The sequence below is a fragment of the Myxine glutinosa genome, chromosome 1, assembly GCF_964187855.1.
Source record: "Myxine glutinosa chromosome 1, kmMyxGlut1.1, whole genome shotgun sequence".
Lineage (NCBI taxonomy): Eukaryota > Metazoa > Chordata > Myxini > Myxiniformes > Myxinidae > Myxine > Myxine glutinosa.
In genome coordinates this window covers 152,540,012-152,565,701 of record NC_136261.1, presented here as the reverse complement: position 1 = coordinate 152,565,701, position 25,690 = coordinate 152,540,012, and the positions used below count along the sequence as shown (strand labels likewise).

General features: G+C 40.6%; 1 protein-coding gene across 1 annotated transcript in view; it reads right to left on the bottom strand.

The window, feature by feature from the left end:
- The window catches only part of NALCN (sodium leak channel, non-selective), a 259,747-nt gene that overhangs the window by 141,031 nt on the left and 93,026 nt on the right, over window positions 1-25,690 (bottom strand). Inside the window, exons 16-22 of the mRNA XM_078778655.1 lie at window positions 24,291-24,423; window positions 23,000-23,073; window positions 20,511-20,612; window positions 20,080-20,149; window positions 14,760-14,851; window positions 13,629-13,751; window positions 9,226-9,282 (exon numbers count right to left, since the gene is read on the bottom strand). Of these exons, the coding sequence (XP_078634781.1) occupies window positions 9,226-9,282; window positions 13,629-13,751; window positions 14,760-14,851; window positions 20,080-20,149; window positions 20,511-20,612; window positions 23,000-23,073; window positions 24,291-24,423 (651 nt within the window). The remainder of the gene's footprint in view (window positions 1-9,225; window positions 9,283-13,628; window positions 13,752-14,759; window positions 14,852-20,079; window positions 20,150-20,510; window positions 20,613-22,999; window positions 23,074-24,290; window positions 24,424-25,690) is intronic.

Below are 25,690 nucleotides of genomic sequence, written 5' to 3'. Positions count from 1 at the left end.
GGGTAATTCTAAAGGGTAATTCTAAAAGGTATCTCTAAAGGGTAATTCTAAAGGGTAATTCTAAAGGGTAATTCTAAAGGGTAATTCTAAAGGGTAATTCTAAAGTGTAATTCTAAAGGGTAATTCTAAAGGGTAATTCTAAAGGGTAATTCTAAAGGGTAATTCTAAAGGGTAATTCTAAAGGGTAATTCTAAAGGGTAATTCTAAAGGGTAATTCTAAAGGGTATCTCTAAAGGGTAATTCTAAAGGGTAATTCTAAATGGTAATTCAAAAGGGTAATTCTAAAGGATAATTCTAAAGGGTAATTCTAAAGGGTAATTCTAAAGGGTAATTCTAAAGGGTATCTCTAAAGGGTAATTCTAAAGGGTAATTCTAAAGGGTAATTCTAAAGGGTAATTCTAAAGGGTAATTCTAAAGGGTAATTCTAAAAGGTAATTCTAAAGGCTAATTCTAAAGGTTAATTCCAAATGGTTCTAAACGGTAATTCTAAATGGTAATTCAAAAGGGTAATTCTAAAGGATAATTCTAAAGGGTAATTCTAAAGGGTAATTCTAAAGGGTAATAAAGGGTAATTCTAAAGGGTAATTCTAAAGGGTATCTCTAAAGGGTAATTCTAAAGGGTAATTCTAAAGGGTAATTCTAAAGGGTAATTCTAAAGGGTAATTCTAAAAGGTATCTCTAAAGGGTAATTCTAAAGGGTAATTCTAAAGGGTAATAAAGGGTAATTCTAAAGGGTAATTCTAAAGGGTAATTCTAAAGGGTAATTCTAAAGGGTAATAAAGGGTAATTCTAAAGGGTAATTCTAAAAGGTATCTCTAAAGGGTAATTCTAAAGGGTAATTCTAAAGGGTAATTCTAAAGGGTAATTCTAAAGGGTAATTCTAAAGGGTAATTCTAAAGGGTAATTCTAAAGGGTAATTCTAAAGGGTAATCCTAAAAGGTAATTCTAAAGGCTAATTCTAAAGGTTAATTCCAAATGGTTCTAAACGGTAATTCTAAATGGTAATTCAAAAGGGTAATTCTAAAGGATAATTCTAAAGGGTAATTCTAAAAGGTAATTCTAAAAGGTAATTCTAAAAGGTAATTCAAAATGGTAATTCCAAAGGGTAATTCTAAAAGGTAATTCTAAAGGTTAATTCCAAATGGTTCTAAACGGTAATTCTAAATGGTAATTCTAAATGGTAATTCTAAATGGTAATTCAAAAGGGTAATTCTAAAAGGTAATTCAAAAGGGTAATTCTAAAGGGTAATTCTAAAAGGTAATTCTAAAGGTTAATTCCAAATGGTTCTAAACGGTAATTCTAAATGGTTATTCTAAATGGTAATTCTAAATGGTAATTCAAAAGGGTAATTCTAAAAGGTAATTCAAAAGGGTAATTCTAAAGGGTAATTCTAAAGGGTAATTCAAAAGGGTAATTCTAAATGGTAATTCAAAAGGGTAATTCTAAAGGATAATTCTAAAGGGTAATTCTAAAAGGTAATTCTAAAAGGTAATTCTAAAAGGTAATTCAAAAGGGTAATTCCAAAGGGTAATTCTAAAAGGTAATTCTAAAGGTTAATTCCAAATGGTTCTAAACGGTAATTCTAAATGGTAATTCTAAATGGTAATTCTAAATGGTAATTCAAAATGGTAATTCAAAAGGGTAATTCTAAAAGGTAATTCAAAAGGGTAATTCTAAAGGGTAATTCTAAAAGGTAATTCTAAAGGTTAATTCCAAATGGTTCTAAACGGTAATTCTAAATGGTAATTCTAAATGGTAATTCTAAATGGTAATTCAAAAGGGTAATTCTAAAAGGTAATTCTAAAGGGTAATTCTAAAGGGTAATTCTAAAGGGTAATTCAAAAGGGTAATTCTAAATGGTAATTCAAAAGGGTAATTCTAAAAGGTAATTCTAAAGGGTAATTCTAAAGGGTAATTCTAAAGGGTAATTCTAAAGGGTAATTCTAAAGGGTAATTCTAAAGGGTAATTCTAAAGGGTAATTCTAAAGGGTAATTCTAAAGGGTAATTCTAAAAGGTAATTCTAAAGGGTAATTCTAAAGGGTAATTCTAAAGGGTAATTCTAAAGGGTAATTCTAAAGGGTAATTCAAAAGGTTAATTCTAAAAGGTAATTCAAAAGGGTAATTCTAAAAGGTAATTCTAAAGGGTAATTCTAAAGGGTAATTCTAAAGGGTAATTCTAAAGGGTAATTCTAAAGGGTAATTCTAAAGGGTAATTCTAAAGGGTAATTCTAAAGGGTGATTCTATAGGGCAATTCTAATGGGTAATTTTAAAGGGTAATTCTAAATGGTAATTCCAAAGGGTAATTCTAAAGGGTAATTCCAAATGGTAATTCCAAAGGGTAATTCTAAAGGGTGATTCTATGGGGTGATTCTATAGGGCAATTCTAATGGGTAATTCCAAAGGGTAATTCTAAATGGTCATTCCAAAGGGTAATTCAAAAGGGTGATTCTATAGGGGAATTCTGATGGGTTCTAAAGGGTAATTCTGAAGGGTAATTCTAATGGGTTCTAAATGGTGATTCTAATGTTTCGTTCATTTTTGGCTTTGCAATTTTGTATAAAAATGCCAAACTGAAATGCTTCCTTTGGACTCGGGTGAGATTTTATTATTATTATTGGTCAATTTTGTTAGTTTTTGTCAAATCATCCACAGGGTTAATTAAAGTATTTGTTTCTCATTAAAAAACAAACAAAAAAAAACTCTACACTTCCTTCCAGTGTCTCAAAACTTTTCAACAATGCTGTCACATCAGACGTCTTCCATTACCATGGACCGATTGAGCTGGGGGTACAAGACCCCTGTGAATGAAAGAAAGATGTTAAACTACTGTGTTCAATTGTTACTACTATTTCTCAAGGATCACCCAATAAAAGCCGAACTTGGTGGTGAAACACGCGGGAGGCAAAAAGGTGGGAAGATACTATACTTTCTATCTATAATTCCAGTAATCTCTGTGTGTATGTATGTCTGTATGTCTGTGACCGCTGTTTCTCGACAACCACGGGTCCGATATACTTTAAACTTGCCAGGTATATTGCTGGGGACCCGAGGATGTGCCTTTTCAAGGTTTCATATTAATCGGACAAGTAGTTACCGAGCTATGTCCAAAAAACGATTCAACCAATCAGAGAGCAGCGAGTTATCACGTGTGCCGAACGTGGCGAACAGACTCTGCCTCGGACGGCACATTTGAGAGCGTATTCATTTATTTCACGTTGGCAAACTATGTTGCCGCTATGTTGGCGTTAAACTATGTTTTAAAACTAATTAAAACTAATTTGCGATTCTTTCGCTTTCCTGCGCGTTTGTGCACGCTATGGCGATTTCTTTACCAAACTCCGCAAGCCGTTCGCTTTGGACCAAACCATTTCATGTAAATAGAGGGGGGGGATTGTCACCGTACTCGCAAGCCGTTCGCTTTGGACCAAACCATTTCATGTAAATAGAGGGGGGGGATATAATTTTAGATATAGATATAGTACGGGCATGCCCTAGTACTTACAATTTAAATGGAGTTTATTGAAAAAAATACCGTGGATAAGCGTAGACAAGACACTATAAATGTGACGAAACAAACCAACAGGTTTGCAGACACAAATGGGGATAATGGGACATGCAAACCTATATAAAAAATAATTAAATAAAGTCTAACGCCATATTGGTGCCGAAATAACAGAATTACATGAGGGAGAGGGGCGGGGGGAGGGCTTGTGGCAAGGCCCAAGATGGTGAAAAGGAGGAATGGCAAGATGGTGGGGAGGTCAGGAGAGGAGAAGATGGCCACCAAACAGATGTAAGGAGAGAGATGTTCCCCCCTTCAAGGTCTAGCTCCCTTGGTAATGGTCCTTGTCAACTGTAGGATTGCCCTCATGCTAAGAGAGTCTCTCTCATTGGGCGCTCAGCATCCGAGGCAGTACCTCATTGTCCCAGTGTCCCACTCATTCGGCGTTTTTCTGTAGTGCTCTTTTACGAGCCACCGCACAGAGACATATTTGAGGGGTCATGCAAAACCCTCTAAGGCCGTGATTCCCAACCTGGGGGCCATGGTCCCCCTCGGGGGGTGGGGGGGGGCATGGTGTATTTCTCAGGGGGCCATGGGGTAATTTGAACCATACTAAAAATTAAATATTGTTGTTGTTTTTTTTAAATATTGTTTTGACTTTGATATTGGTTTTTTTTTTTCCTATTGCAGATTTGATGTTATGGCTTCTGGGAGTAAAAAAAGAAAGTATCTTGACGAATACATAAAGCTTGGATTCACGTCCATTACCATGTCTGGCCAAGAGAAACCACAATGTGTGCTGTGTCACAAGGTTTTGAGTACTGAATCCATGAGGCCATCCAAGTTGAAGTTGCACCTCGAGACGAATCACGCACAACATGCAAAGCAGGATCCCGAATTTTTCAAGCGGCATGAAGGAAATTGAAAGCGACAGAAGTTGGATGAGGGAGGAGCTTTTCAACAACAAAATGTAGCAGCTGTCCAGGCTTCTTATGAAGTTTCTCTTGAAATTGCAAAGAAGAAAAAACCCCACTCAATTGGGGAGACACATCAAGCCTTGTACCCTTCTCATTGTCAAACGGATTCTCAGCAAGGCTTGAGTTGAAAGCTCGAGAGGCTCGCAAAGTTGAACAGGTGTCTTTATCGAATAACACAGTGCAGCGTCGTATCCGTGACATGTCGGAAGATGTGAAACAACAGATCATCAATGAGATTAAGGCGGCGCCTTTCGGCTTGTTTTCTCCGATCAGAGGATTTGTTGCCAAGTCCAAAACTGGTGCAGGAAAGTGAACACAGGAAACATTGCTATGTTCGAAAGAATGTCTGAATTGCAAGCATGGGAAAAGAGCTTGATCCCATACTGAAAAATGACATTCTTGAGCATCTGCAGTCACTGGAGCTAGAATTTCATAAGTATTATCCTGATTTAGACAACAATGAGGCAAAAATTGTGAGGAATCCTTTTTCCGTCAACCTTTGCATGGAGAGCATGCCGGAGGCAATGCAAGATGAATTCCTGGATCTCTGAAACGATTCATTTGCCAAAGACACATTCGAAGAGAAGAGCTTGATGGAGTTTTGGGTGGGAATGGGTCGCTACCCTAATATCAGCCAGATAGCTATCCGGGTGCTTCTGCCATTCTCGTCTACCTATCTCTGCGAAGCGGGGTTTTCCACGCTGTTGAATATCAAATCGAAACAGTGTAATCAGCTCCACGTTGAAGATGACCTCCACTGTGCCCTGACTGTGACTCAACCACGGATACCCCAATTGGTAGCTAAAATGAAATTTCAGCCATCCCACTGAGTTTTTAATTAACTTTTACGGCGCATGCACCGCGTCCCTAGTTTTGATTACCCGAGTTGTTGTCGAATTGAGATTCTTTTTGTGAGATTATAACACACTGCGTTAAATACAGACACAACAGAGGTTTTTAGTTTTCACATATTCTTGACTTGGAACCTTTTCATACTGTTTTCTTGTGTGACTTCTATTTTATGCTGTCCATAGTGTTGCTACTGATAATATTAAAATCTCATATCAAACATGCATCATTCGAGCGACGTTGCTTTGTTTGCTTCTTCCAAAAACGATGTCGTTGGGAGCCAGTAAGGAACAGAAAAAAACTATGGAACTAAATGTTCATGTTGGCTTCTTGGAATTCCTCATTTTCTGTGTAATATAGAGACTTGGCATTTAATATGGAATATTTTTTTTTTCTTGACTTGGGTTTACTTTCTGAACTCAGTATATCAATCTGGTGAGTTTCTTTGACCCTTCGGTGATGTCTTTGTTGAAAGAACCATGTCACTGATTGTCTTTCGCAGCAAGAAGTCAATAACAGGATTATATCACAGGTGGCGTGACAAAATGTAAGGACAGGTACATTTGACGATTGGCTTCACAATCAGGTATATAAGGGTTGTTGTGTTCTGTATTAGTGGAAAACAACTGCTGCACGTCTACAAAAGTCATTGCCGCTTCCTCTGGAGATGGTCCGTCAACTTGACAATGCTGTTTGTCATGGAGTGGTGGCTTTACGAAATTCTGGCATGAAACAGCATGCTATTGCTCGGCAGTATGGCATCACTCAAGGTCAGGTGTCAAAGATCCTGAAACAAAATGCTCAGAGGGGTGTCCCTACTCCAATACCGAGGCCAGGACGTCCACGCAGAACCACAAGGAGAGATGATCGCCAGCTGCACCGGTTAGTCTGCAATGGCTGTACCAAGTCAGCTAATCGGCTTAGGGTTGAGTGGCAGCAACTGACAAATGTGCCTGTATCCAGAAGGCTAGTCAACCAACGACTGGTTCAAGCAGGCTATCGTGCCAGGCGTCCCCTGAGAAAGCCACGCCTGACAAGACAACACAGCCAGCGCCGATTGCAGTGGGCCAGAGAACACCGTCAATGGCAGCCAGGACACTGGAATCACCTGACCTTCAGTGACGAGTCTAGATTTCTGGTCTATCGTCAAGATGGCCGCGTCCGAGTGCGCAGACAAGTGCATGAAGCCCACAACGAAGTTTGTATAGTGCCAAGAGTCCAAGCTGGAGGTGGTGGGGTGACCGTTTGGGCTGCTTTTCATGCAGGGGGCAAAACTGACCTGGTTGTTCTGAATGGAAACCTGAACCAGTTCAAGTACAGGGTCATTCTGGAAGAAACATTGCTTCCATTTGCTCGTGCAGCCTTTCGAGGAAACTTTGTCTTCCAAGATGACAATGCACGGCCTCATCGTGCTCGCATGATCCAACACTTTCTTGCTGACCGTGGTGTAGAGCATATGGAGTGGCCTGCCATGTCCCCGGATATGAATCCGATAGAGAACTTGTGGGCAGAATTAACGCGTCAAATCGACAACTTGGACCAGCAGCCGACCTCTGTGCGTGAATTGCAGCAGACTATTGTCACTGCATGGCAAGCGATTCCTGTCCAAATCCTGGCAAATCTCGTGAACAGCATGCCTCGACGTGTACGTGCTCTCCTGAATGCTTGTGGGGGTTACACGAAGTACTGAACTGTAATTTTACTGTCCGTAATCCCAGTCATAATTTAGCTTTTGTTTTTGTTGAATTTTTTTTTGGCTAATGTGCAAAATAAAGAGATACTTCTGGAAAACGTACAGAAGTTTAACACAGTACTGTCCATGAATTGAGTTCGATATCAGTTTACATCACTTTCAAGGATCAATTTATTTGCTTCGAAATGTCAAATGTGGTTTTTGTTTCTTTTAGAGGTCACATTAACAAACTCTAGAATAATTTCAACATAATTCCAATGAACTTTTGGTTCTAAGTCATCTTGAAAAGTAAGTTCACCCCCACAAAAAAAATATTCCATATTAAATGCCAAGTCTGTAATTTACCAATTCTCATACAAACAAAATAGCCAATTAAAGGATTAAACACCTCTCAGAATGCACCACAGAGCATGTAGAAATCAAATTTTTTCTGGGGGGCATGCCCCCAGATCCCCCTAGCCTGCTTACACGCGCTCCACTGCTCGACCCTCGCGAAAGGGAGGGGGTGCTGGGGATGTGCTCTGGGAGCCAAGGGGGCCATAACACAAAAAAAGGTTGGGAACCCCTGCTCTAAGGAGACATTCCATGGCCTTGTGTACAGCTCTTTGTATGCCTTTGTGTCCAGGTCCTCACCTGGTCTCGCCTATACAAAAGGTCAGACATAATACAACCTTACTCTATACTGTTCTAAGATGTACACTCGCCACCTTTTTGGCACACAGGTAACAAGAATTACTCCACCACATAACTATAGCAAGAGTAAATTTCACCTACACAATCACACGGACCAAGCTATTCTTAATACAATCTAGCTATGGATTCTTCCACCCTCCCTTTCCACGTAACAATATGTATGATGGTTTGTATTGTGGAATTATTGCATTTGGATAGATCCTACAAAACTGCCTTTGGGTAGAAATATACGACTTAGTCGCAATAAAGTCTCTAAAGTGAGCGCCGAGTTGGGCTCAGAGAAATTGTTCAGAGAAAGAAAGCTTTAAACATTGTTCTTTAGGTGACCTGAAAACCTAACCCTAACCCTAACCCAAACCCTAACAACTCAGGTCACATTAGTAAAACTAGAACGGCACTCGATGTAGCGTATACCTCCGCCTGGCTGAAAAGTTCACGTTTTGTAGCCCACTGATAGGCCAGATCTGCATCGGTAACTTAAACAAAATCTAATCGGTTTGTTCTTTTCACCTGCCCAATGCATCCATCAAGTTTTGTCAGAATCCATCCATAACTTTTGAGATATCCTGCTCAGCCAAACAAACAGACAAGGGTGAAAACATATCCATTTAATCCTTCAGTGGTGGAGGTAATTATGACGGCTGTTTGAAAAGTTGCACATCACTTTGGATCACCCTGTATATATATATATATATTTTAGCCCAACAACACAAGTGCATGGTAAAGCTTGTCCAAGTAAAACACATGTACCTTGACCATAAGGCCAAAATTGAAGGTCTTTAAAGGAAGAAACAGACATGCAATAAACACATGAACCCTAGAGGTAAAATACAGAATCTTTCGAGCTTCATTGCTGTTTCTGCTTTCAAGCTTCATCATGAAGACAAAATCATCTCGAAATGCAGAGTTTACAGGAAAACCTGTATACTGTTTAACACCAAATACGATGAAGGGTACCAGGAAGTAAAGTGAAGAAGGATCTCTCAATTGCTAAAAGCAAGTCAAATAAATTCACGTATAGTCCTGTAAATGTGCATTTTAACACTATATCAATTCATGTGAGCATCGCAGCTGGGTGAATCTGCTTAGCTACCAAGAATTGTTCGTGAATGCAGTGTTTGCCTATATTTAGGCCTAATCTGAATTTGGCTGTTTTATACCTCTCCCACCCCTTCCCCCTTCCCATGCCTCTTCCCCCCAAGCCCTCTCCCTCCCACAGATCTCCGATGTCCCTGTTCTCAAATGCTGTACTTGTGTGCTTCCCTCTCTCTCCCCATCTTGTCTCCCACTGCCTTGATCATGTTTTTTGTGTCAGTTTGTTTTTATGTGAAGCATGTTAGCTCTTACATGAGCCTCGATCTTGTATACAAAAAAAAAAAAAGAGTGACAATCACCAACATATGTCAAATATCTCAAGTGACTTAAACAAATTTCATGGCACCATCATCATCCCCGAGTATCAGACTGTTCTGCCAAGGTGCTGGAGGCTGCCATGTAAGATTGCTTACTAGATTTGCTGATATCTTGTGTGCTTCACCACGCCAGTGACTGGGTCCGGTTTCAGTCTGGAACAAAACAATTATTAGTGTTATTAGTCTTAGGTATGATGCTTGTGCATGTGCATGTACGTATGTGTCAACGTGCACGGTGCATGCGTGTTGCATTCTCTTTCTCTGTGGGTGGTGCTGAAGCATGGAGCACGAGACGAGATACGTTGGATATTTGCCCTAAATTGGGTATACTTGCTATTACCATCCCAGTAGCATGGCATAAATTTGACAAAGGTAATGGCAGACAATTAGCTGACTATTATTGAAAGGCACCATCTGATCTTTAAAGTCCATATCAGATGTCATAGCTACAAGAGGATTGTGTACTATATGAAGTTACACCCTAACCCCAAAGTACCAGGACTACAGTTTGTATTCCGATTCTGTTCTATTTTATGTACTGTAAGGATGAGTTCTTGTCTGTGCTAGCCCCGGCCTTTCCACAGGCCATGCTCTCCCACACTCCCACAGTCATAAGCCCCGCCCATTAGCCAAGTGCTGTCTTTCCCTCCAGCGGGCTAGAAATCGCCACCATTTTTTTTCGCATTTTCGCTGGTGTACATTTGAAGACTGAACAATGTGTTGTTTTATCATTAAATAAAGGTACCGTTTTGAGGAAACAAAGGCACATTTTGATTGCAACTCATGCAGAGGAAACGAGGTAATGCATGCTTTGTTCGGAGCAATCACGACAGCAGTATAACATACACCGCCCAAAGAAGGTACATCTTACTATAATTCACCAAATGTCTGTCTGTCTGTCTGTCTGTCTGTCTGTCTGTTCCCAGGTACCGCAAAAACGGCTGAAACGATCGCAACGAAATTTTGGGTGGGTAATCCTGGGATCCCCTGGAGTAAAATAGGCTATATTGTTTTTCCAAGTTTTCCAAGTTTTCCAATTTCTCCAAACACGATGGAATAATATCTACCGATATGAACAGTGATGTGGCTTTTATTGAAATTCTACAAATACTGTTCAGATTTTGATGATTTGCGTGTGATATGATTTAACGGATGTTTATATAAATCGTTTAATATTTAAAAAAAGCCTTCAATTTCTGATATTTTGCCTTTTAATTTGGGCCTCCAAATTGAAGCCCCGCCCTTAGGGCAGGTACCGTTGCTACTTCATATAATGCAGAGGAAAGAAAATAGTGGTCTTTAATAAAAAACTTTTTTTGTTTTTGACCGACTTTTCAAGCTATATTTCACATAAGCATGGAAATGTAACTCGCACGTTATTTGAAGTAAAGTGAAAATCGGCTTGGAAGTGAAATGCCTGCGTACTTAATTAATTAGTTAGGAGGCTGGGGAAAATCCTGAGAGATATTTTTTTACTTCTTCTTTTACAAGCCATTATGTACACGTACACTTTAAAGAAGTTATGTCCACGTACACTTTGAAATGTACACGTACACATTAAAGTTGTATGAAATGTAAATGTCCACTTTCATACACTCAACATCACCTCTGGGTTTATGTACATTTTAAAAACTAAAACAACGCATTGAAAACTGGACAAGGTCCGTTTTCATTACAAGGAAAATAGTCATGATTAATGTTTAAAGTCTTGAATTAAAAAACTGTCACTTTGTTGGCATTTTGTATGTATCCAGTAATTGTATGCTGTTGAGTTGTCCAGGGGTGTGTTCAGTTACCAAGTAGCTATCTAGTGCTTGTGAAGCCGGCCGTTCCTTATCACTCGTTGTGAATGCTTGCTTGAGCGCATTAGCCACTTGGTACATGCTCTACAAGAAACGTGGTAAACTGAACACACCCCAGATTCATTACATGGCGATGAAGATAAACATCTATACTCTGACCTCTTTTGGCCATATTGATTAATTTGTCCTTCAGCGGGCAGATTTCAACACAGCACGTGGCAAGTTAGAGGTGACGTCGAATTATTTATTTTCCCCAAACGTGGTTAAAAATGCTTGATTTTTCTGTCAGTGATGCAAAATACACCAGAATACTGAGATAACCATTTACTGACAAGTAATGATAAGGAGGTTCTAAGTAAAACAACTTCAAACTCGGTGATTGTGGTGACACTATGTCCACCCCTCCTAGCTTCCCCCTCTCCTTCCTCACCCTCCTTGCTCCCACCCACTCCTCAATGCCTTCTCTCCTTGCTCTCCTCTCCCATGGTATTCCCATCCGAGAAGCGACAGGTGGGATTTGCCAACGACGGGTGGTATTTTAAGAGAGATCTGCGGTGTGCCCCACAGTGTTCACATGTCTTTTTTTGATGCAGCAGTGCCGAGTGAGCGACATAGTAATGTGAAGTGAACAACGAGGTATTACATCATATTGATGGAAGAGAAGTTCAGTCACCTTTGCTATGTACAGTGTTAATTCACGAGCAAAAGTACCAACCAAAACGTGAAAATCATGGAAACTGTCATTGGTTACTAGGCAACGGATGCTCACGCGGTTACACATTGCAGTTACACATTGCCGTCACTGTGATTCGAAGCGAAAGACGCCTGAGCTGTCACATTCACAATCGCTATGTCGTATGTACTCCCGATACGTGTTTTCTTCATTGTAAAAACTACCAAGTCAACAGTTAAAAGGATTTTGAGCCGATAGGTGTTACGGCCTTGGCAAGATCGATGGAGACAGCGATCTGTTAGCTTATGCACCGCCCAAATAGCTATGCTGGCTATGCTGCTAGTTATACACCGCCGGCAAGAGTATACATGTATAGATTTCAAGAGTATACATGTATAGATATAGATTTCCCGCCATTTTGATCTAAAATGGCTGATAAAAAAGTACATTCCGGCAAGTCCTCGGTCTCTGACCGATTTCTAGTCTGTTTGTCTGTTTGTTTGTTTGATTGTGAACGAAATATCTCAAAACGTTTTGGACGGATTCGGACGAAATTTGGCAGAGATGTAGCGCATGTGACAAGGTCAAAATGATGAGATTTTGATGAAGATCTGGATTCGGATCTGGCTACTATAATTTTTTAGGTGATTCTTCACCATTGGGAGATAGGGCCAAAAACGATACGTTTTTGGATATCTAGGATATTTGGATACGTAGGATATCTCAAAAATATGGATGGATTTGGACGAAACTTGGCGGACCGATTGGGTGTCTGACAAGGAAGAATCGATTCGATTTTAGTGAAGATCTGAAAATGGATTTGGATATGAGAATTATTTAATTTTTTAAGTGATTCTTCACCATTGAGCGATATGGCCAACCAGGTGGAGGTATATGCTCTCTACTGAGTGCCGTTGTAATTATATTCTGACTTGCTCCTCCTCCCCCCCTTTTTTTTCCCCCTGTCTGTTTCTCTTTCTTTCTCTGTCTGTTTCTCTTTCTTTCTCTTTCTTTCTCTTTCTTTCTCTGTCTGTTTCTTTCTCTGTCTGTTTCTTTCTCTTTCTCTTTCTCTTTCTCTCTCTCTCTCTCTCTCTCTCTCTCTCTCTCTCACCCCCCCCCCCACCCCCTCTCTTAACATTCCCATCAGCAAAGCAACGTGTGGTATTTGCTAGTCATACATAAAACACCGAGTGGTTAACACAAAGGTGATTCAATTAGATGTCGTTGTATTAGTTGGAGTACCCAGACTCGTAAACTGAAAGGCGATTTTGGTAACTGATCTTTCTTATCCGTAAATTAGTTGTAATTATTCGGTGCAGTAGTTATTTTGATTTTGATGCACCATACTTTTTAAAGGGCGTTGGTGCTGCCCAAGCAGTTTCTTGGCAAGGGTTATACTGGGTGATTTGTCATTGCCTTCCCAGCATCGTTTATCCATGCTCTATTATTTTAAATGTTGAACGTTGCAAGCAAGGAAGTAGCAGGTACCATTTTAAAAGTCTTTGGTGTGACTTGGCCGGGGTTTGAGCCACGAACCCCCCAGACTCAGAGCGGACGCTCTAACCATTATACCACAGAGTGTGGTGTTCTTGTAGTAGAACTAGCGAATAGTGGACGATCTAACTGAATGATGTAAATTTCTTCTTGAGTTGAATTCTAAAAGGTTGTGCAAAATTTGAAAAGAAATCGCAAATGACTGGCTTTTCCTCCTGCTGCTGCAATGTGAAAATTCAAGTAAACGCGTAAATTAAAAGGTGCATTTAAATGCAGGCTCTGCCGTGGCGCTCTCCATGTGAGAAGTGGAAATCAAATGATTTACAGTTTTTAATTATGACCAGCACCAAACTCTCCCCTCACCCCCACAATCCCTTAACCATCAACCACCTCGATTATTGGCATCTTGTCATCAGTGGTTCTTTACTGAAGACTTTCCTTCTGGCAAGGCCCAAAATCGAATGTGTAACATTGTGATATCAACAGAATGCAGCATTTGTCATGATTACAATCACACACAGAAGGCTCACAAGTTGAAACGTGCTCTCACGATGATGCGGCAGAACTTGCGCAGTCGATCTTCCCTTCCAACCAGGAAGAGTGGAGTGTCAAAGAATGGGTGGTTTTCTCTCAGCTCTTCTTCTTGCACTTTCCTTACGTAAACACATCAAAATTATACCTATAGGCCAAGCCACACAAAAATCAAGGCTATCATAAAGAGCCTCACAAGGGAAAGACAACTGTTCACAATTGTTGCATTTGGTGCAAATTCGACAAAAAATTTAATGGCATTTGGCAAGCATAAAAATGATAATTAATGCTAATGCCATCACAACATTCAAACACGGTCAGTTACCAGAAATAAAAAATGCTGAAATCACACCTGAAAGGAATGTCTAAGAACCACCTTTAGAGGCCATTTTTCCCCGCAGAGCAGGGGTTGGCCTTTTTTGGGCACCGTGGTTCCCCTTTTTTGAAGCAATGTTTTATGGCCGGATGAAAGGAATGTCTCAGGCAATGCAGTAATGAAGTGTTTATCACACAAACATACTGAATATTCTACTCATCCTATGCATTACACAAAATGAAAATTGTAAAACTGTAACCACACAATAATCAGTTCTATATTTATTGATAAGGATTATAAGAACTTTCAACATCATCATGATCATCATGATCATCATGATCATGTACCATGATGCTCTGTCCAGAGTGTCGGTTCTGCCAAAGCAGTTTATTGGCGAGGGTTACAATCCTGGACGGGACACCACTCCGACGCATGATACTCGACCGAGTGTGCAGGAATTTGGAATTTGTTCAGGGTGCTGGCGATAACTCGCCTACTCTTCACAAAGGACACTGTAGTATCTTCAACGTATACAAACGAATGCTGTAAGACGGGACGCCCAGCCTGATGTCTATCTGAGGGACGCACATTGATACCTCGCCCTATCTGCGAAACACCAGGATGACAGTTTATAGCTGGGATGATGATTCAAACCCAGGCTAGGCAGCTCAGAGGCAAGTGTGTGTATACCACTATGCTATCCTGCCAGCCCATAGGAACCTATATGTACCTAATTCATGAAGATAGTCATTTTTTATGTTGTTCACATAATATAAAGTGAATGTTATACTATTGCATATACTACTTTTGGTACCTTTTCAATTCTGCCTGTTCCTTTTTCTCTTGAATCATCTTTATTTCGCTGTCTTCCTTCTGCGAATTCCTGTAGCGCATGGTGGTGGAATTCTGTGAGATAGTGCAAAAAGAAAAATCGATGAAGAGCAGTCTGAATCGTCTTTTACTACATAAATTCAAGACTTGTGGAGAAGTTTTATACAAATAGCATGAACAAGAAAGGACATTAGGAGATGATGGACAAATCAAAACAGAACATGGGATTGGTACCCAGAGGTCACAGCATCACATCCCCTGTCTACTCTATCATGGCAATGCGAATCTGCCTGACCATAGTCATTTTAGTGATGGTATTAAAGTTTTTACGAAAAGAGAATGTTGAACTCCACACTCACATGGAGGTTCGGAATTAGTCTGACACTTAACACACAAAAGCATATACCGTAATAAGTTTGGAAAATTCAACAATTTATTAAATGGTACACTTTTGTGTGGGGCATTCAATTTTAAGAAACAAAGTATTGTTATTTCAAAATCCCATAAACCGAAAGCAGACATCAATTGCATGTATTTTCCATCAAATTCCAATCCTCTTACTTGCGTGCCAACACACTGTTCCATGATCACGTTTTTGTATAAACAATAAGGAAACTAGAGCAATGCGACTGTGTCGCCAATATGCCTCCTCATAGTCCCACAACGGGTAGATGCCCTCGTTCACTATCCTAAAAATAAAAAGTTTGATTTAAATCCAAAGGTGGGCGGTCCGCTTCGAAAGTCCGCTTATCCGCTTATCCGCTGCAGCGGACTAACGTTTTCGAAGCGGATAAGCGAATCGGAACAACCCCCGGAAACCGAAGCGGATAAGCGTACGCGGACTACCGAAAAATTAAAGCGCATCGCGATTCGCCAAATCAGCTGTTAGCCTGAGCCGTTACTCTAGAATTGTGAATATTTATTTAAGTGAATAATAAGTGAAAACTGAATATTTTATTGGACGCTAGAGCGGCAATAACGTCAAGATGGAGAGATTTCTGACTCTCCAGCATAGCGGCAGTGCCAGGGACAGGCATACGAGCGAAACCAGCAGTCCCAGCACAGCGACATCCACAACCCGGTCGCTCCCGAGCTCTGCCTCGGTCGAGCGCGTGTTCAGCTACGGGTCGGACATCCTCAGGCCTAAGAGGTCGGCCCTGGCTGCACCGAACTTCGAGGCCCTCGTCTTCATGAAGGGCAACCTCCAAATCCTCAAGAAGGCCACGAGGTGGAGGAGGAAGACGAGGACTAGTCAACAGACTGCTAGTCTGTTGACTAGTAGACTCTCTTGTCAAAGAAAGGATGGGCAAATTGATTTTTCTTTAATGTAACTTGCATATATTAAAATTATATTTAAATTAACTGTAGAGTAGAGTAGAGTCGAGTGGAAAACTTTATTTCAATAAATTTTGAATAAATTTTATTTAAATAAAAATGTATATTTTTGATCTTAAAAGCTTTGTTTGTCTTTGTAGTAGTTAGAAATGGCTATTTAGGCTTAAAAAGCATTAAATTCCCTTTAGAAACGTCAAAAATCGCTTTAAAAACGTCGAAGCGCTTTAAAAAAATCGAATCGAAGCGGATAAGCGGATAACCGGTAAGCGGACTAAGATTTTCGGCCGCTGAAGCGGATAAACGAATCGGACTACACGGGCTGGCGGAGTGGATAAGCGGTAAGCGGACTTAAAATTTTCCGAATCGCGCCCACCTTTATTTAAATCCCTTCAGCTGTTTTCAAGTATCACATTTCCACCAGCCATGACAGGTTTCACATCGATTGGTGAAGCGGTTTCAGAGAAGGAATCTTTTTTAAATATTGGATTTCAAGCTAACATGGCTGCAATACCATGTGACATATGACCTTTATAATGTACACTCTGCATATGTATGGGTAGGAGATCACGTTTGTGAAGTTTCGTGTTGACCTGATAAGGTTCGTTTTTCTATCCAAGAGGGCTGCCAAACCACGTGACCTATGACATCATCATTTTCAAACTATATGCAGCAGTGGTGTTATATGATATTTGTAAAATTTCCCATCGATAGGGTAAGTGGTTTCAGAAATATAATTATTTAATATTTTCCTTCTATCCAATATGGCTGCCACACCATGTGACCAATGATGTTTTCATGATCATCTTTTAATCGCCATGCCTAGTCAATGACACACGTAGAGTTTTTGAGTCAATCGATTTGGTGGTTGGGAGAAGATGTTTTTTTAAGGTTTTAGGTTAAATCCAATATGACTGCCAAACCATGTGATCTATGATGTCATAAATTTAATATTTCAATACAAATGGGTCATAGATCATGTGCATGCAATTTCAATTTTTTGGATAAGGAATTCGATTAAAACATTTTTGGCTGGTATACCACTTCACCTATGATGTCATCATTATCATGCTTTCATTCCCCATTGGGAGTACTTGTAGTGGGGCTGCTTAACTGATGAATTGTGCCTTTTCCCTTAAAAGCATGAAACTTGGCACACGGCTAGAATACCCCAAAAGAAAGATTTTTAGTCCAGGGGGCATCTCCAATTTCACCCCATATGGCGGCCATCTTGAAATTCAGGATGGCCTGTTTGATGAATATCTGTTTTGTTTTGATGACCTGTTTTGATGAATATCTCCATAATTAGAACAGCTTTCAAAATGGTTGAAGTGCCTATACCTACATTTTTAGGGTCTAGGAATCCAATGGCAACATAAAATATTCAATAGTATATGGCAGCCATCTTGAAATCCAAGATGGCCACCATAACAGACCTGTTTTGATGAATATCTCCATAATTAGAACAGCTATCTAAATGGTTGCAGTGCCTACACCTACATTTTTAGGGTCTAGGAATCCAATGGTAACATAAAATATTGAGCAGTCATATGAAAATATTAATTTTGCATAGTATCATGCATACTGGGAATGCATATAAATACTCTTAACAGGTTGGCATTCTTCAGTGATTAAAAGTGTCTATGACATCGCAGACTGTAACTGTGCCATCTTGTGGTTTTCTAGTCTTTGCTGCATTCTCCATCACATGCGCAGAGAGAAGTACAGGGAAGTGCAGCTTTCTTACACCGGCAACGACCAGTACATCCTTTTTTGCACCCACACTTAACAAGTTCATTGCAGATCTTTGCAGCCTCTGGAAGTGTTGTCCATATTGGTTTGAACTGGCCAGCAGACGTTTTTTGCCAACCCCATTCAGTGGGGCTTGGTAGATCAGGCTTAGCATGCAATGCTTGTCCCCAGCATAGTGCGCCTTGGTATACTGCCCGCTTTACGTGCTGCACAAGGGCATCATGTATTGGTGGAATTGATTCCACAGGTCTGCCCTTCTTTGCAAACAGTTTCTTTCGTACAATGTTAATGTCAGTAGCAGTACTTGTGCGATCATACAACAGAATAACAAATCTCTCAATGACGTTCATGCAGGTTTCAGTTATCTCTGTGCTCTGGTGGCAAATTTCTGCTAGTACCTCTGTGAGCTCAGGGAATGATTCCCACACATTCCATGCAGTTACCTTTCCACGCCCATTAAACGCTGAAGAAGTGTCACACCCTGTTAGTGCATGAAACATGGGGAGGGCTTTAGATTTCTCAGGGCCAAGAGCTGTGGCTATATCATGTGCAGAGATAAATCGCATGTTCTTGCCTGTCCCAAATTGTAACCATATCATCACTGAAAGCTTCTGGGATGCTGTAACTGCAAGCACGACAACATCTTTGTCCACAGTTTGTATGAGGACCTTACTATGCCCTCTCTGTGTTGCATCAGCAGCATGTAGGAACATCCGACCATCTGCCTCTTCCTGAGTGCACGGGGAGAGTGATTCTAGATCAATGCGTGGTGGAACAGTAAGAACCTCTGTATCAAGTGTGACAACTAGCTCCTTGCGCTGGTCTTCAAATGATTTAATTGTTTCATTGGAAAGGAAGCTGAAGAGTTCACGCTTGTTTTCATCAACTCGAAGAAAGTTCTGCCACTGTCCAGGAATTGCAACTGAGGTATCTACTCGTCGGCGAACCCCCTTGCCGCGCTTTGACATCCTCAACGGCGGACACGGTGATGACTTCTAACGGTTACCTCAGAAGCAGATGATTGTCCTGAAATGAGAGAAAAAGAAAACAAAAATAGGTTCATCAAAGGGCATCTGAAATGAGCTTAACAATATAAATACAAATTGCATTTGGTCACGAAAGTGCAGCTTCAGAGATTTCTTGACCACTGAACCAAAACCTAGGCCTGAATATCTTACAATACTCTGATGCATTACATAATACGACGTGAATAAAAATGGTCCCTAGATGGTGGCCATCTTGTGATGCCACACATTAACCAATATTCTACGTTTTCATTTGTTTATTGACCCTGAAAATTGGCATCAGCGTTAAAAAAATAATTACTTTCATAGACGCTTTAAATCACAGAAGAATGCCAACCTGGTAAGAGTATTTATGTGCTTTCCCAGTTTGCATGATACTATGCAAAATTAATATTTTCATATGGCCGCCACATACTGCTTAATATTTTATGTTACCATTGGATTCCTAGACCCTAAAAATGTCGGTGTAGGCACTGCAACCATTTAGATAGCTGTTCTAAATATGGAGATATTCATCAAAACAGGTCTGTTATGGCGGCCATCTTGGATTTCAAGATGGCTGCCATATACTATTGAATATTTTATGTTGCCATTGGATTCCTAGACCCTAAAAATGTAGGTATAGGCACTTCAACCATTTTGATATCTGTTCTAATTATGGAGATATTCATCAAAATAGGTCTTGTATGACGGCCATCTTGGATTTCAAGATGGCCGCCATATGGGGTGAAATTGGGGATGCCCCCTGGACTAAAAATCTTTCTTTTCGGGTATTCTAGCCATGTGCCAAGTTTCATGCTTTTAAGGGAAAAGGCACAATCGATCCGAATTTTTTAGCTAAGCCGCCCAGCTATTGACAATGTGGCAAGTTTCAAATTTTTCCATTCAGCGGTTTCTGAGAAATAATTTTTTAATGATTTGCGTTTAATCCAAGATGGCTGCCATACCACGTGACCTATGATGTCACAATTATCATAAAAACATTCTGCATGGGTGTCACTCCTACCCTGAAAGTTTTGTCTCAATCGGACATGTGGTTGCTGATAAAAACGAGGTTTAGCCCGTAAGGACAGACAGACGTAGTCAACCCGAAAACATAATGCCTCCGGCCACCTTCAGGGGCGGAGTCATAAATAATGGAATGTTTAACACAAGTAAGTAAATGTATAACTGAACTTGCTTAAAGGAACATACATCAGGTGGCAAATTTTCCATCGATTTCCCGTGGGTGATCCGTTGGCTTGTTGAGCCATGTCGGAGTGATCTGCAAGGTGGAAAACGTCTGTTACAAGCATGGCAAGAATTAATATGTACTCCTGATAATGGAGTGATATTTTGGCAATGGATGGAAAGATGAAACTGAAAAGTAATATCAAAATTGAGATGAAAAGAACTCCTTTGGTTTTGGCAACGTAATGATATGAAATAATAATAATTGTATTTAGTAGCACTTTTTGCTGATGGATACAAGGCCCTGGATATTAGTCAGCTTTATTCCGACAAATTGGACATTTGAGGGGTAGGGAGTTTAAAAGTCAAACAATCACTCAGCTATTTGCCAAACAACACAATACGGTGGCTCCTGCTTCTGCTGTAGGTATGGCTGTTTGAGTTTGATCTCATACCTGCGCTCCTGCCTGATATGATGCTGCATGCTCAGCATTGAGCGGTCTTTGGCTGGCTGAGCCTCAGATGAACCACCCATCACTCTCTGCTGAACACATGCCCTGCACACAAGTAACATACAAGCCCACCTTCGTACCTGAAAAGTACAGTTATAACCTGGGATGCTGGAGTGTTGGAGGGGCGGGGAAAAAAAATTGTCCTCAAAAGTCTGTACGAGCCTTTAGGAGGCAGACCTACAAATTTCCTCAAAAGGATTCACCAATTCCAATTTGTCCTATATTTGGACACAGACACTTTGCAGGCTTTCTTCAATGAAATTAGGACAAGTTGTCCAACTTAAAGATCACAAAAAATTCACAGATTCTGTGCATCATGAGCGACCAAGGCAAATTGCGTGTCAAGATAACATTTGTGGCATTTCTCCAACAACTGTGAATGGTTGCGATTCCTGCAATACTTACACCAGCTCACATTTTGATCAGTGGATGCAATTTATCACATTGCAAATTTGCATTAGATCAAGCTTACAGTAATGTTAAGGGAACATTTCAGGATGGAATTTGCAATTATCCAATATCTGTGCACAGGCCGGTAATTAAATTATCGGTCTGTTTGATACATTCTGGCTCTCGCCCCAGAACACGCTGATTGGGAGGGTTTTTCTCCAAAAGCTCCATCAAGTGTAATAATTCTCTGATCATTTCCTGTATGACAATCTAGAATGTAATAGTTCTGGAAAAACTTTGGAGAACCCATCAATATGGTGAAATTCCATGTAGTTTTTTTTATAAACACATCCTTAAATAATGCAAGATGCTTTTGAACATGACTCAAAAAGAAATACGATTAGCAATGTGACAAAAATCAACACTCACATGTGAATCTTTTCATCACATGTACCATTTAAAGAAGCAAATATTTATAAATCACCAATAGTCTAGTAGGAAGACTAGGTCCCCCTGCACCCCCCGGAGATATACTTCTAATCAGTGTTTCTAGATTGGAAAAAATGTGTAGAAAATGACTAGCTATGGCCCCAAGCTGAAAAAATGTCCCACATACCATTTTTATGCAAATTACTGCTGCAAATTTTATGCAAAATTATGCAAATTTTATGCAAATTTTTGATGAGGAGTAGAGTTGAGGGGTCTTTGAGGGCTTCATCGAGGTGCTCTCGGTTGCAAGACTGGGTCATTCTGAGAAGCACAGCAGGGTCAGAGATCATGATGTTCTCCTCCTCAGTGAATCTCTCCATCAACAGCCTCTCCATTGCCTCACACACTGTTTTGAGGCAAAAGAGGGACTTTGCGTAGGCCTTTCCACTGAGAACACCTTTGAGAGATCCACTTGTTACTAGTTGTGCCTCAAAGAGAATCTCTGCATATCCAGAACCACGCATCTTGTGTCCAGTGAGCATCCCGATGTAGTTCATGGATGTGTGGAAGGGTCCAATCGTTACTACATGACTAGCAAATTCATTTGGCCAGCGCCAGATGATGGGAAGGGCTTTCATGCAGACACCCAGATCAAATGTATTCAGGACCCATCTCTGACCCACCTCAGCAGTTGCTGCCTCGGAACGCTTCAGTAGCTCACGAACAACTGCGTTGTCTGTGATCGGTTGGTGGATAGGCGTGCAGTAGTCGACTGTTGATTTGCTGGGTGGGGGAGAACCAGTTGCAGAGGTGAAACCCCCTAGCCCAGGCACAGGCTGCAGGCCATTGCCATGCCATGCAGGCACCAGGCACAGACCGATCACAGACAACGCAGTTCTTCGTGAGCTACTGAAGCGTTCCGAGGCAGCAACTGCTGAGGTGGGTCAGAGATGGGTCCTGAATACATTTGATCTGGGTGTCTGCATGAAAGCCCTTCCCATCATCTGGCGCTGGCCAAATGAATTTGCTAGTCATGTAGTAACGATTGGACCCTTCCACACATCCATGAACTACATCGGGATGCTCACTGGACACAAGATGCGTGGTTCTGGATATGCAGAGATTCTCTTTGAGGCACAACTAGTAACAAGTGGATCTCTCAAAGGTTTTCTCAGTGGAAAGGCCTACGCAAAGTCCCTCTTTTGCCTCAAAACAGTGTGTGAGGCAATGGAGAGGCTGTTGATGGAGAGATTCACTGAGGAGGAGAACATCATGATCTCTGACCCTGCTGTGCTTCTCAGAATGACCCAGTCTTGCAACCGAGAGCACCTCGATGAAGCCCTCAAAGACCCCTCAACTCTACTCCTCATCAAAAATTTGCATAAAATTTGCATAATTTTGCATAAAATTTGCAGCAGTAATTTGCATAAAAATGGTATGTGGGACATTTTTTCAGCTTGGGGCCATAGCTAGTCATTTTCTACACATTTTTTCCAATCTAGAAACACTGATTAGAAGTATATCTCCGGGGGGTGCAGGGGGACCTAGTCTTCCTACTAGACTACAATGTATGGTCTCCTGACTCGCTCTGAATATCCAAATTACTGCCTCACCGGAGAATTCTCTGCAGACCACTCTGTTTTTCCAACAAGTCCCGAGATCGCATACTCGATACTGAGCTCTGTAGCTGCAAAAATGAAACAAAATCACGAAGAAAAACAAAATAATTAAATGAAAAATAAATAATACGACTATTAATTTGCAATTGGTCACTGGATTTGACACCAATACAAACTTTTATTACATAACATTGGGCATCAAAAAGGTACATATGTCACACAAACAGTTTCAAAAGGAGCACGTCGCCACCATTAGAACATTTAAATTGCATCAGATGTGGCAATAAATGGGAATTGTTGCTCCCAGCTTGCTGGCTTAATGACAGAAGATGCCATTTGTATTTTTGCTGCTTCTATCCCTAACCTTTTTAGAATCTTGTGTGGGCAATAGGCATGGGCAACTTGCGAGTAATAATAACTACTAGACGTTGCGGGCAACTTGACAGGATTATATTGGGTGGTTTGCCATGGCCTTCCCACATTGTTTGTCCGTGCTTTATTTTTTTAAATGATAAACATCAAGCAAGGGAACACCGACTTCACTTTGGCTAAAAACACGTTTAGAAAACGTCATGATAACGAATTTAACTCTACAACCCTCAAAAAACCAAAAACCCATGTTAAGTGAGCCTAACACAAAAAGAAAAAAATTCTGCAAAAATTCTCTTCTAGAGAGGTAGATAAAGAAAGAGAAATAAAGAGTAAAAGGGATAAAAGAAAAGAAAAAGCAATAATTAGAATGAATAAAGAGAAATGTGAAAGGAACAAAGAACAAGGATGTCAGGAAGAACCCATATAGATAGATTTCAGCAGTTACTCCCCAGGCTCAAATGCAGCAACAGCTACAAGCTACCAACGGTACAACAGGTACAATCTACGCAGCAACAGATAACTTTTAGTGAGCCTGAAACTAAAGCCAGAAGTTCAATTTGCACTTGCTATAATTCAAAATCTTCTTTAACTGGGTAGTGAAACTGAAACAGGGCGAATGCATGGCCGGGTCCCCTTGTTGGTTAGGTCCGCTGTGCAGCAAGTGCTGGTGTAGCATATGGATTCACAATCACATTTCCAGTGATGGTATTGAAATCTTTGAGAACCTCATTAGGCCTTGGCTTGTAATGCTGTCTCAAAAAAAAAAAAAAACTTTTTATTGCATGATGATTATTTTACAATATCAATAGGTGGCCAGAATGAGAATTTAACCTCAAAAACTAATTATAATTATTTAGTGATACAACTTAAGGTGGCAGTTAAAAAGTATATGTGTGGTTTGTGATATTCTCACCCTGTGACAGACTTGGCGATTTTCACCCAGATGAGGATGGCGAGGTGGTGATGGTGAGGCAGAAATGGACTGGAGACGATGTGAGAATGAAATGGCACCAGGTCGGTCAAGAAATTGTCGCATAAAACTTTCTCTGTCAAACAAAGTGAAAGATACAGAAGCAAATTGATGTTTTATTGCGATCTAACCATAACCTAGCTTGCTCGCCATTTGTGGCTCAGTTAACACACAACCTAACTTTACACTATCAACAAGACTAAACATGCGCCCCCTTATCTTTGGTGATGATACAATATTTTGTTTCAGGCAGGTCAGGCTGTAGAGTAAAGTGAAAAGTTATTTATTGAAAGATAATATCTCTCGAGTAAAATTGACTTCAAGCATGGATTATATAATTATTTTTATACGTGAGTCTAGACTCATGGAGGAGCTAAAAGACGAGGAATATGGGGAGAGAATGGACAGATACAAGGAGGAAAAACATAACAACGAGTAACAACGATTGGAAAATAACAAAATCAGCATGTGTAGAAGAGATTCTGGATATGCATGGGTGAGCGCATGATGTATTGATGGGCAGCACATTTGAAAGACTGAAGTGATGAGGATGACATAACAGACAGAGGGAGACTAATCCACAACCGAATGGAGCCTAGTTAATGCAAGTGAGTAATCAGCGTCCATCTTGAAGGAAACAGTACGGTAGTTGTCCAATGAGATGCGATGATCTCTCCCACCATCAGAAGTAACCCCTGACACTCATATCAAGCGAGAGCTTATAACCCGTATAAGCGCTTCTATGCTGATCTAAAAGCAGTTTATGGACCATCTTCTCACGGTATCACCACACTCCGTAGCTCAGATGGCCAGCACATCATCACAGATCCAAACAAGATCCTGGAGTGCTTCACTGAACACTTTTTTTTTTCTTTTTTTAAAAATACTGAATCGAGGCTCGTGAAAGAGCTGGACTTTAAAGAGCACTTTAAAGGTGTCCTCAATTGCCCCTTCTCCATCTTGGAAGTGGCCATTGACTCTCTTCCCCAGCGGCCTATATTGGAAGACCTTGTCCACCCTCCGACTAAAATAGAGACCACCAGAGCTATCTAAGAGATGTCAACTGGAAAGGCCCCTGGTGACGATGGTATCGCCTCTGAGGTTTTCAAGTTTAGTGGTGCCAACTTCCTCATTAAGTTTGGTGGACCACTTTGAATGTGGGTGACTTGCTATTGAGGGACAGCGGAGGCAAGAAAGGAAAACCTGCCAACGTCCATCTCTGCAAGGACCAGTCCATACATGCGATGTTTGTGGTAGACGCTCCCACAATGTCTGCGGTAGATGGTAAATATACAGTATCACATTGGACTATACAGCCATCGCACAACGCACAATGCTTAGTG